General features: G+C 37.5%; 2 protein-coding genes across 2 annotated transcripts; one reads left to right on the forward strand and one right to left on the reverse strand.

Annotated features, from left to right (window-relative positions):
• Positions 1–218: 218 nt before the first annotated feature.
• LOC105218832 (uncharacterized histidine-rich protein DDB_G0274557) lies at positions 219–5,393 on the forward strand. Its single transcript, XM_011194663.3, has 3 exons — positions 219–375; positions 2,410–2,480; positions 4,509–5,393. Exons 1-3 carry the CDS (start codon positions 355–357, stop codon positions 4,741–4,743), a joined length of 327 nt encoding a protein of 108 aa, XP_011192965.1. The 5' UTR covers positions 219–354; the 3' UTR covers positions 4,744–5,393.
• Positions 5,394–10,027: 4,634 nt separating this feature from the next.
• Positions 10,028–11,081, reverse strand: LOC105218831 (cuticle protein 1). The gene is made up of 2 exons (XM_011194661.3): positions 10,921–11,081; positions 10,028–10,841 (listed from the first exon to the last, which is right to left on the reverse strand). The coding sequence occupies exons 1-2, from the start codon at positions 10,933–10,935 to the stop codon at positions 10,395–10,397; spliced, it is 462 nt and encodes a 153-aa protein (XP_011192963.1). The 5' UTR covers positions 10,936–11,081; the 3' UTR covers positions 10,028–10,394.
• Positions 11,082–13,304: the final 2,223 nt, after the last annotated feature.

Here is a 13,304-nt window from a genome sequence, read left to right on the forward strand (position 1 = left end):
AATTTCGTGGAAAAAAGAGCAAAAATCACCACATTGCATTCACTTGTAATAAGCGCCACTGTCTGTCGCTAGCCATCCAATGCGGCCACTTTTGCGGCTGCTTTACATTACACTCATACACACACATATATACAGAGTCACCTGTTGGCCGTCCCTCTTTGTGTGTGTATGTGTGTTTTGAGGCCTGTGCGCCTGCGCGCGCAACATATAAAAACATCACAGCGCCACTATTCGGTTATCAGTTCAATTTCGTCGCTGTACACATTGCAACGCCGCTCCCCAGCTAGTGGATATTACAACTTCATAAACACCACCAAAAAAACACCGCAGACGCTTATCACATATAGCCCCAATATGACCGCCCTCAAAGTTTTCGTAAGTGCTCTCGTTAGATTTTTGTGTGTTCACTGCCTTTCGCTCAGTGTAATCCACTTGTGTAACAGTGTTTCATTTGCATACACATCAGTGTATGTGTGTTGGTGTCTTATAAATATATAGCCTGTGGCAAGGAGTTAAAGGAGTCATAAATTTTGTGTATGACAAGCGGTGCAATTGTGTATATATTTACATACAAATGTTACAAAAACCGAGTGTGGCGTGCCAGCTATAAGACCTAGTATATATATATATGTAAATTGTGTGCAGCATTAGTTGCTGAAAGTGAATTTGTGGTAAAAAAATGTGCCGTTGGGCGTTGTCTTTAAATTGGAAACGAAAATTAAAAAAAAAAAACAATAATAATTGAAATGTCTAGAAGCAGTTCAAGTAAATATGACAGCATTACAAAGCGTAGTATAATTTTATTAGCGTTTCCTGGTTTAAAATTCGAATCATTAGATTACAAAGCTTAGGCGAAGGATTTGTTATGAAAATTTTATTGAAAAATGCTTAAAAATTATAATATATTCTACAACATATCTTCTTCTGAACTGCGCTTACGCGGTTATAGACGAGTTTACAACAGCGCGCCATTCACTCTTACTTTTGGGAGTTTACCGCCAATTGATAATACTAAGTGAAGCCAGGTGTTTCTCCATCTGCTCTTACCAACGGAGTGGAGGTCTTCCTCTTTCTCGGCCACTTCGGCACTTTCAAAGCTGGAACACTTCCATTCGAACAACAAGACCTAGTCAGCGCAGCCGCTGTCTTTTTATTTGATAAACTATCTCACTGTCGTCAAATAACTCATTCAGCTCACCATTTAATCGTCTGCAATATTCGCCATTGCCAATGTTTAAGGGATCGTAAAACTTCCACCAAACCTTTCTCTCGAAAACTCTTAGCGCCGTCTGATCTACAACATATATCTATCATCAGCTGTTTGAGAACCAGATATCATAGTTACCCGATTTGTAGGGTTCCAAGAAATAATTATATGGATTTTTGAAACTCAATAGTATACATATTGGTACAAAAATGTAGTTTGGGATCAAAAAAATCTGATGTATTGACTGATCTCGGTTGAGAGACCTTCCGTTTCAACCAAACAACCAGTTAGATATCTCCGAGACTAAGAGATTATTGAGTATTTTAACTCAATGCACAGAATACACAATAAATCGATTATTGAAGGAAAATTGAAAACTCTCGTTTGGAACAAGGCATATATTTATAATATATAACTAAAGATTATTTCTCTAGGTTAGACTAATCTTTCTTCCTTCAAAAAGAACAATACAGCAGGTTTTCTAAGGTTGTAGAAACTCCCTAACAATGATTTCAGTAAGTCATAATGATTCGGAGAATACTTTATTATGTATAAAAAACCAAAATAGTTTATATGAGTTATTTCAGGAACCACGATTGTTTTTGGAACAAATTTTAATTTAGAATCTTTAAAATAAATAGCAGAACGTATATTTTTAAACCACACTATAGAATAGGTATTTGTTAATGTAACCTAGAATGAACTGATTATAGAAATTCTCCTTAGAGAATGGAGTTACGGAATCATAACTTCAATTTGTGAACAAGTCGAACTAAAACTCAGGTTTCCATTTTATTTTTTTCATTCCTAAAAATGGTAATGAAATAAGCTGAGAAGTTTAAATATCATAACAGATTATACTACGAACTAAATAAAAATTTCAAACCTCTGAAGGATGGTTTTGTGGAACTCATATTGAAACTGTATTTGCAAGAGAGTTCCATTTTCGAAATTCAAACCACAACGATGCATACTTAATAGGCACGAAGTACTATGACGGGTGATAGATGATGTGTTTCATATATAAAAAAAATTTCAAAAATTATACTTTAGAGCAGTATCGTATAAGACCTATAATATTTAAAACTACTCCTCTATTCGTGTTATATATTCTTTATTTATTTAGAATTTTACACTTTTTATTTTTTGATAAATTGAAATTAACCCTCTCTCTCTCTCTTTTCTCCCATCTCTCCTTGCAGGTGATCTTCACTGCTCTCTTCGCGTTGGCCTATTGCGCGCCAAATCCCGGTTTCTTCGGTGGTGGCAAACAGTAAGTACAACAACAATACATCTACTCGATATATAATTTCATGATTTTAATGCAAGGCAGCAATTTAAAAATTACATTTATTGTTTTTTAATTAACAACAGTTAACATTAGTTTGTAATTTTTGTTTGATTAAACAAACCGGTCAACAACCCAGCGCCACAACAACTACACCACACAATAATCACGTAATAATTGGCGTTCAAATGGCTTCAATTGTTTGTCAATGTGTCTTTTTTTTTATACGTGCAAGTGGAAGAAAAAAGAAAAAAAATTGCAGCAGGAAAGCAAAGAGTCAAACGGCTCATTCGACAACCACTTGCATGCATAGGAATTTCTTGGACACACTTTGTCTTCACTATAGACAGAGACAGTTGAAAGAAAAAACTAATTAGCTGTGTGATATGCATAAATTATCGATAAATAGCGTGCATTGGTCTTCTGCCAAATGATTTAACTGCACAGCAATGTGACACTGGTGTACATGGTGTGTGCGCAGAGTCAGACTGACCGACAGTTAGTTAGAGTGGCAATCAGTTAATCAGTCAGACAGTCAGTTAATCAGTCAGCCAGTCAGATAATTGTGAAACAGGCCAAGCACCGTCAAAACATTGTTGCGCATGCGTAGCTCCCGGTCTTGCGTAAATTGTCAACAATATGTCTTGTGTTACTCTAATGTGGCACTCGCTCAATTGTGTATGTGAATGCGGCAATAGACAAGGTGACTGCGGAATAATTGAATAGTTTTCACTTTCTTTTAATTCACTTCCAATTTGAATGTGAAGCTCTTTACAATTTTACATATTATTATATATAAAAAACCGTTATTTCATAAAATAAGTTAATTCAAAAAATTAATTAATACATAAAATTAATTAATTTATGAAATAGTTAATTCATAATTAAAATGGACTTCAAGACTTGGAACTTTCGTGAACTAAAAAGTTAGAAATTCTTAGTTTTTAGAAGGAATTGTTTACCTAGGATTTTATAGAAATGTATCATGCCAAAAAACTCACTTCTGTGTTTCAAAAGCTTTACCATAAAACACGATTCCTTACTCAACATGATTTAACTATTTTTGGTTAAAAACCTGATGACTCAGTATCGGAATCTAAACTCAGAGTTTCTGAAACATCCTAAGAATAAAACTAGACATTTGTTTCGAAATATAAAACTTTTGTCTCTTTCATTTTTTCGAAAACAAATCCTTAGTTTGCCTTAATAAATATGTTTTCATGTCTTAGCAATATTTAAGCAATGCTCTTATGACAATGGTATAGGAAGAAGAGATTCTTAAAATTGTCCAAGGATTAATCAACATGTTCTGGTATAACTTACCATTATAAATAGCTTAGGATCGTCAAAATAACAGCGCACAGCCAGCTAAAGTATAGATCAATCCCTTAAAGTAAAGTAATCTGTCGAGAGATTAGAATATGATCTGGTTTTCTCGATCGATATTTCGATCTGTAAGATTTTGTTTAAAGAAAAAAGTTTTGACAAATGAGTTGACGTCTCCTTCTGGAAAACCAATTTGGAACAAGAACAAAATCTTATAAAACCCTTTGTAGTTATATAGTAATTGTTCTTGGCTTCTCCGATCTTCTACTCCTAAGAAGTTTTAAGTCAAACCGCTGACTGATTATTGTGACAAGCTTAAACTTGGGAGAACAATGTTCCAAAATATCCTGCCGAGGGGCAATTCTTTTGCGAAAAACAATCCGTTATTGTTTCGAAAAAGAATGGCATATTCTTTCAAAACACAGCTGACTATATATCATCTACTACTAATCTAATATCATGATGGAAAACAAGGAAACGGTGTCTGAGACGGAATGAGGCAAAATTAATTCCTTAAAATTAATCATTTTAATTACGAAGTCACAAACGCGGCTTAAACAAGTGTCCTTTATTCACTTTACGCACTCAAATCTGATATAATCATTACAACAAAAACATATTGGTTTTCTACAACAAATTTCCTAACCACATTACGCCACTCTTTATCCATTTTCTATCAACCAACAGTGAACACCACACCATCCACGTGCCCTACAAGGTGCACACCATTCACCACCATCACATCAAGAAGGTGCCCGTTGAGGTGATCAAGGAGGTGGAAGTAGTCAAGCATGTGCCCATCTACAAGGAAGTGCATGTGCCCGTTATTAAGGAGGTGCATGTGCCAGTACACATCCATCACGAGGAGGAACATCATCACATCGAAGAAGATCATCACGACTACCACAAGGGCTGGTACTAAAGCGGGGAGTGAGAGAACAAGGCGCTCGCTCAGCCACTTTTAGGCGTTGCCATTGGCAATGCTCTAGTTACAATTTTAGTTATATGCTTATGTCAAAAAATATGCATACATATGTACATATAGTGATTGAGTGATTGAGCTCAGTTGTTTTGAATGTTTTTGATTATTTTTAATTTTTTTATTTTTTAATATTTCTAATTTTTAATTTTTTTACTTTTTTAATTTTTTCAATTGACTGTTTTAGTGTTACTACAGCGCACGCGCGTTTGTCCATGTGTACAAATTTCATTTTACCTGACATGTATCTAATTTTAATTATATATTCTCTCGACTTCAATATTATTCTGGTCTATTTAGTTGTAGTTGCTCTAGTTTTTTTTTCTCTGCTCCTTGTCGCATTTTAATTTTTGCTTAATTTACATACATATACTTAGCATATTTAGAAAAGATCACACACATATATATAATGTTGTACTTGTTGTCATTGTACTTACCCTCAACACTGTCTTTATACTGTTTTGTAAATAACTTTATAGCAAGAAGTGCGCAAATCCACATATTTGTATGTGTGTGTGAACAGTCTATAAAATTATATGTATGTATAAAGTAAGAAATAGGAAAAAAATAAAGAAAAACGTATGTAAACGAAATGCCATGTTATTTGTTGAGAGTGAAAATTTATTTCCTAGATAAAAGTTATATAATTTTTGCCACACGGGCACACACTAGCAAACATATATAAATCCGTTGAAAAAACGTGAAGAAATCTCGTTTGTTATTTGCACTTATTTTCAGTTTGCATTAATATATATCTTTGTTATTTTTGCTTTTTACACCGCTAACATCGTAGCCCACATATGTTTATACACATATGCATGTTGCTGATACATATGTGGCTGCAACAATGCTGCTCCAGCGACAGGAAATACTTAAAGCATTTTCATGCAACAAATTTGCGTTCCAACGGCAGTTCGTCAGCATTGTCTTGCTGTGTGCACTTTTACCAGATTTTTTCGTTGGCACTTTTACACTTTTACCGTTAAATGACTAATGCTTAACGAGTTCGCTAGTGATTACGGCAATTTTAAAATAAAATGGTAAAAGCTAATGGATTGCCTTTTGATCTATAAACTGTTGTTCCTGATGTTGCTACTGGTAGTCATTAGCGATTATTTACGCGAAATTTGTTGTTGTCGGCATTAGTAATGCTTTAAAGCGAGCTGTAAAAGTAAATGATTTTTGACATGTCATGATATGAGGGTATTCGTGTGGATTTATTGTACTCTTCTTATCTAACAAAGTAAATGTATGAATATTTCCGACTAACAGGTTGCTTGACAACTCTGCTTCTGAAATGTGTCAAAGATAAGTCCTCCTGTAGTTTTTGAAAAGTTTATGTTTCACTTTTGTAAGAATTTCTGCTCCTATCATACGTTCTGTCCTTTAGATGGTCTTTGTATTCACTTAAACGGAACTAAAATCGTATTAAAGCACTAAACGAGTAAATAAAAAAGGTAATGAACGAGTACGATAGTTGGTAATCATATACTTGCTATCATCCCTCAATAGATAATAGAAAAACTTCGAACGCTTGTCAGCTATGGAAACACTTTTGTAAATCCAATAAGTCAAAGCTGGTTTAAGTGCTTTGGTTGTTGAAGTGCTTCCTTGCATTGGTGAACACATACCAAAAATTGGAAGATAAGCTTCACCAAGCATGTCACTGAACTCCTCCAAAACAGGTTGACTGATCTGAATGAAATTTTGTCTTCAGCTGGATTCGTGAATGGTTTGTAGTCACCATTCGGTCCAATTTAAATAGTGCAGTAATTTTGAATTTATACATTTTTTTTATATTTTATATTTGCCAAAAATAGATGGCGCTATTGTTACTGTATACAAAGCGCCTAAATGTATATACATTTGTTTTAGGAAAATTTGTTTCGGAATTGCTTTATAATTGGATGTTCTATATTAATTATAGTTCGTTCGTTACAAAAAAAAAGCTTGAAATAACATGCAGGAGTCCTCCTCGACTAACCAAAATCAAACTCTACAAGTCGGTTATCATTCCTGCTTTATGGTGCAGAAGCTTGGACGATGTCAACATCAGATGACACGACACTAGAAGTTTTCGAGAGGAAAATTTTGCGTAAGATTTATGGTCCTCAGAACATTGGCAACCGCAAATACCGCAGACGATGGAACAATGAGCTGTACGAGTTATACGACGACATTGACATAGTTCAGCGAATAAAAAGACAGCGGCTACCCTGCTAGGTCATGTTGTCCGAATGGACGAAAACACTCCAGCTCTGAAAGTGTTCGATGTAGTACCCGCCGGAGGAAGCCAAGGAAGGGGACCACCTCCACTCCGTTGGAGGGACCAAGTGGAGAGCGACCTGGTTACTCTTGGGATCTTCCACTGGCGCCGAACTGCGAAAGAGAGAGGGAAGTGGCGCACTATCGTCGATTGGGCTATAACCGCCTTAACGGTTGCTACGCCAATCACATACAGCATGCAGGACAACGTCTGTGGGGTCTAATATAATCATCAACTTAAATTTCATGACACCTACAATTTTGTTTATTCAAGCCAGAGTTTAGCTTTACTATAAAAACATAGAAGTTGTCAGCACTGTGTATAGCATTCGATATGTTTTATTCGCGAAAGCTCTTGGAAAGTGAACTCAAAAGTTTACCGGATATGGTTCTTTTCTGAAAGGATGTGAACCGGTAGAAATGAAGAAAAGCTGATCTCAAAATGTAGTTACCAGATTGATAATAACCTGTGATGAGAAACCTTGAGCCAAGACGCAGTGAACTATCGATCTGACTTTTCGTCAGCTTCAGAAATAAAACGGCTTGTAGACAGTTGGGAACAGTACGATTTCGACGATCTACAGTGTATAACTCGTTATCAGTTCATCAGTAACTCATCATATTAGAATGTTTGAATGATAACTAACTTCGACTTCAAAATAATCAAAATTTCTATATACTGCCTGGCTATCGGTGCAAGTTTATACGCTTTTGGGTTATGTATATAACGTAAACAATTGAGCCGAAACTGCTGTCACTCTGCCGGAACCTGCTTCAAAATTCACACTGTATTAACATAAGTTGAAAGCTAATAGCGAGCTTAGCTTTGAATCCTACATCAGGAAGTGAAGTGATCGGCTGCCAGGAAAGAGAACTTGCTGAGAATACATCAGTTATGGTTTAGCTTGTATTATGGGTCTGTTTCCGATTCGCATTGTGCTCTACACTTTCTCCAAGTGTTCACTTGGAGCAATAACACAACACAATATGATGCAATTGTTTTATAAAATTAGAAAAATATTTTAGGTCTCCACAATCCATCTTATGCAATGAAGAGCAAACGACGAAAATTTTAACACGCTTTACTATTATGTGGTATCTCTAAACCATCATCTACTCATTCAGGCCAATACTTTATTTATTTCGTCAGTTCCATTTTCCACCTTCTTGAGATTGTTGTGTACTAGGATCTTAGTATTTTCATTTGAAAGATTTACTGGCATTGAGTATTCAAGAACTCTCCCTCTAACACTCGTGCTCATAAATCAAATTGATTAAAATTTTATTAATTTTTAACTTTTTTATTTTCCTTTGTGTGATCTCATTAACTAATTGATAAACATTTATTCTAATCCCGTTAGTTAGTTGTGTTATTTTTTCCACCACATTCATTACGATTTACAACTTGAGGAAGACATAACTCAGCCACAACAAAGTCCAGTTAATTGCAAATGCGATTAAAAGCTACTTTATGGCTGTAAAGAGTCTTAAAAAACGATATTAACAGCGCAAACTCGTTCGTGATTCATGCGTAGAATAGTGGCGAATGGTTTGCTGTTGTTTTTGTAAAACATGAACGACATTTTTAAGCGCTCGTACTAAAATTAAAACCAATAAAATTCCACACCTTTGACAAGTGAACACATATACAAACACACACAGACGCACAGTGGGTGGCAGCTGCGCTGGAAAATTGTCACATAACTGTAATTTGAGACCATAAAAGCCCATAAGCAAGCTGACCAGATAATTTACGAAACGTCATTAACAAAGCGTTTATGGAGCAACTAATTATTTAACACAACTATGTAAGCGCGTATGTTGCCGCGAGTGTGTGGTTGTTGTTGCGCGCCAGCGGCTGCAACGCGCTCGATTGCCGCAAAGCAAAAGAAGCTGTGCACAGCAACGCGCCGAAATAACAACAACTACAAGGCGCGAAACGCAGCGTGTGAAACTAGATTTTTTGGGCAACAGCTATGTGCGCGCATGTGTGGTGTATGTGGACCATATGTGCGGCAAGTAGTGCGCCGCTTATTCGCTTGTTAACTAGGTAGGTTGGTAATAGCGGCGCGGCATGGACTTGACCTTGAACACTTTAGCGGCGTTACGCGCGGCGGCTAATGAATAGACTCTGTGCGCGCGCACTCAATCACACACCAGCGCAGAGGCTCAGAACAAAGCGGATTGCGCAATGCGGCAGCAGCTGGGCCACAAGCAACTAAGTAACTATGGGCGGTGGTAAAAAAATCACATATTAATTAAAACAAAAAGGAACAAACTGTAGCAATAAAACTACTTTCACAAAATGTGCGCGCTGCAGTTCCGCGCGCGCTGCAATTGGCGGTAGCGCGGCGACGACAAGTTGACAGTTTTGTGGGCGTTGCACGCATTTGATTAAGCTTTATTGACACGAGTTGTTGAGTGTAGCGCGCGGTGTGAGAGGGCCGGGCAGTTGGTCTCGTTGACACCGCATTTTGATTGATGTCCGCAAGCAGTGTGTAAACTGGACAAATTGCGTTGTTTATGAGTGAAGTAAAATACATTTTAAATACACACTTGGGTAACGCTAATGAGGAATGTGGTTCTTGGCAAACGTGGAGAAGGTCAAGTGTAGTTAATAAATTACTTCGAAACTTTTATGAGTTAGCCAAGTGTGGGAAATGTAGTTAAGGAGCGTACTAGTAGAGAGGATGGAGGGTTATAAGCGAATGTGGGTAGGAAGTGGGGCGCGCTGGACAAACTTGTTTATAATTGAAGGATTTCGAGGTTTATACACGGTTATTAGTAACAAGTAAATGTTATTAGGAACTAACCAACCTTTTAACTGATAAATTACCTAATCTGGATAGCAACAACAAAAAGCGGTGGAGAAGCGCGACCTAGAACCCGTCATGTTGTGAACGCCTTATGATTATTTTAAATAGTTTTTAAAAAGTATTTCATAAAATAAAAGACCGCTATGTATAAGGACAAATAAAATTCCAAATGCATATTTTATTTACTTATGGTGGACCAACAACAATAAACTCCAGCTGTACAATAGTATTGAGAACTTGAGAACTTCAGGCGCTGTAGTAAGAAGGCAATAACAAAAACAAAAATGATATGGAAGCGGTAGTTGACATTGAAGTTGGTTGGTTGACATTGGCAGTGGATAGGCTGTATAAGGGAATCAATTTTTCTTGTGTTGTTTTGTTCTGGATATAGGGATACTGGTAGCGGGACTTCGTCCGACAGGCTGTAGGCGCGCACTGCCACAGCTGCAGCGCTACTCCAAGCTAACGCTACAGTTGCGATGGCGTTGATTGACGGTGTTGTATACGTTTTGTTTAGTTGCAGTATGGGAAGTTGGGGCACGAATGTGGTGACACGCCGGCAGGGTACTGACGTTCGGTCCAGCCGGGTAGTGGTGGCGCAGCGACAGCACCATGACCAGCATTCACATCACAGAAGGGATAGTTGGGGCAGGTGTGTGGATTGACGCCAGCTGGGAATTTATCACCACCAGCACTGGCCGCTGGAGCGCCTTGCCATGATGGTGCTGGTGCGCCCCATTGAGGTTGTGGCTGCCATGAGGGAGCTGGTGCGCCCCACTGGGGTTGTGGTTGCCAAGCGGGCGCTGGTGCACCCCAGTGCGCTTGTGGATTGTGTAGGCGTGCGTTATCACAGATCGGGAAACCGGGACAGTCCTGTGGATTTACGCCAGCTGGATACTGGGCGGCTGGGAGATGTTGTGGTTTGGCCAGCGCCAAGGCGATGAGTGAGGAGATGAATGCCTGTAGACGGTGGAGAAACGAAATGCACGTTTTGAATGAAATAATCCAGTGTGTTTCCGGCGTATTTTGCGATACTCACCAATTTGCAGAACATTTTTGAAAATTTATTTATTTTTTATTGAAAGAAAAACAACAACACGAAATTGCCAATCGGACTATAAAAACTGAATTAGATTATTTAGGAATTTTTAAACTTCCAATTGGTTTTTCGTACTGCGTCGTACTGTGATATCTGTTGGCCGCAGCTGACACTTATATACCCGTACCATTAGAATTTGCCTTTGTTGAGAGTTCGACTTCGGCTTACGTTTGGCGCTCACAATTACATGCAAGGCAACGGTGGCTGCTGCAGCGCTGCAACGGCATAGAAGTTGAAAAATTGTAACAAAGTTAAGCGCGCGCGCTGTCGCTAACAGCCCGCACTCCGCTTCCCGCAAAACCACACACGCTGCAAACGGAACGCTAGCACTCATTTGCTCTTAGCACAAGCGCACCCGGGCGTATACTTAATATAGAATACAACACCTTACAAGTTGTCGCTCTTCGCGCGCGGCGCTCTTAGCGTTAAGCGGCGCGGCAGGAAAGGGCGGTACAGCTGCCGCCGCCGCTTCGGCTTTTGTCTGTCTGTCTGCTGCTGCTTGCTGCCTGTTTGTTTGAGTGATCGCATATTTTGTTTGATTGGTGCAACAGATTATTATTGAACCGCGTTGCTGGCTCACTTCTTGTTCGCGCGCGCGCTAGCACACAAACACACTCAGCGCACGTATTGTGCTGAACCCACGGTTTGCGCCGCTGCTTGGCCATGTTGAGTGAGTGGCTTGCCACACACTCCGCGCCGGCATATTCAACTTTCATTCCTATTGTGCCGAAATATTGAAATATGTAGTGTTGTAGAAGGCCAGGAGCGCACTGAAGGTGTGTGTGCAAACATAATGGGTTGGGAATTGGGTTGCCTATGGTCGGCGTATGAAAACGGAAGTTATATATGCTTTATAAATTATAATTGCCGAAATTCGTAATTGCTTTTGAAGTAAGTAAAAATAATATTTTTTTTAATATTTTATAGGAACCCCACATTAAGGCATACGAAGATTTTGAATATTAGATGGAGCGTAATTGAAATAGTCGATTGATTAGAGTGGTCGATTCATGTTTATGAGATCCTTAGCTCATTCATTAACGCATGAGATCTCACCTCGAGACAATATCGGTATCACTTAGGGCAAGGCGAAGGTTTATAGAGGTCAGAGTTCTGCGAATCCTAAGCTTTTAGTCGATTAAGGCAATATATCTTAGTATATCAAAGTTCAAACCGAAAAATTTTGAAGTTAAGGTCGTTCAAAACTTACGAAAAGTATAACAAGTTCTTATTTGCGTACACCACCCACCGAGGGTTTGTTAGGGATGCACAGAAAGTCTATTGATGATTTGAATGAGCTCAGGTCCGGTCAGTGGTTTTACAAAATCAATCATAAGGATTATGTCTTGAGATGGACCTGCATCTACCTCAATAGGATCCATGTTCCAAAAAAAGTTTTCTCTTATTGCCACCTATAACTCTCGACAGGCAATGAAAGACCTCCGAACAATTTTCTACCCTCAAAAAGTCTCATAAAATCCTTTAGCTATTTCTAGTCGGTATAAAAGATTGGGATCCCTAGAATTCTCGGGTAACATCAATGGGCATATCATTAATTGGAGTAATCTCGATCAAGCGTCTAACAAAAGAGACGTAAATCATCTCCTTCAGCTTCAAATGACTTTCAACATATTATTTTGTAAGATTACCTTTATCAAGTACAACGATTTTAAGTGTTGCAATTATTTTCAATTTAAATACATTAATCATTGGATTATATTTATTGTAAATAAATTTACATTTTAATAAATTACATAATTAAATTAATTAAAATATATTTAATAAATATTTCAAAAATATTTATGTACATTCCTTTCTTCTCTTACATTTTCTTCAACATCTCATGGTCACCACACAAAAATATACTCATATTAATAACAATGATCGATTACTTGACCCTCCACTTAATTAAGTAATTAAATATGCAAAACAAAATCCAAAAATGAACTGTTAATATATATTTCATATTTAATTGTAATAATTAGGAAATGTGCATTTTTCGACAACATTTAATAGTGGTTGCTCGCCCATTCGCCAATTATATTTCCTTTAATGGTTGGTTTTGGTCAATGAATATGAGTTGCGCCAAATTAGTTTTAATTACACAAGTAACCATTAATCAAAAACTACAGTCAATTGTTTGGTAATAACTTTATAAACATTTACCTGTAATTTTAATAAAATATTTTGTGTAATTGCTTTATTTTCTCGAATTGCTTTATATATAATATGACTACGGAGCGCACTACTTGATAACACATTTATAATATAAGTGAATACTGCACAGATTTAAAATCAGTATATTTTTGCTTAACCTGATGAAT

The sequence above is a fragment of the Zeugodacus cucurbitae genome, chromosome 6 (assembly GCF_028554725.1).
Source record: "Zeugodacus cucurbitae isolate PBARC_wt_2022May chromosome 6, idZeuCucr1.2, whole genome shotgun sequence".
Classification (NCBI taxonomy): Eukaryota; Metazoa; Arthropoda; class Insecta; order Diptera; family Tephritidae; genus Zeugodacus; species Zeugodacus cucurbitae.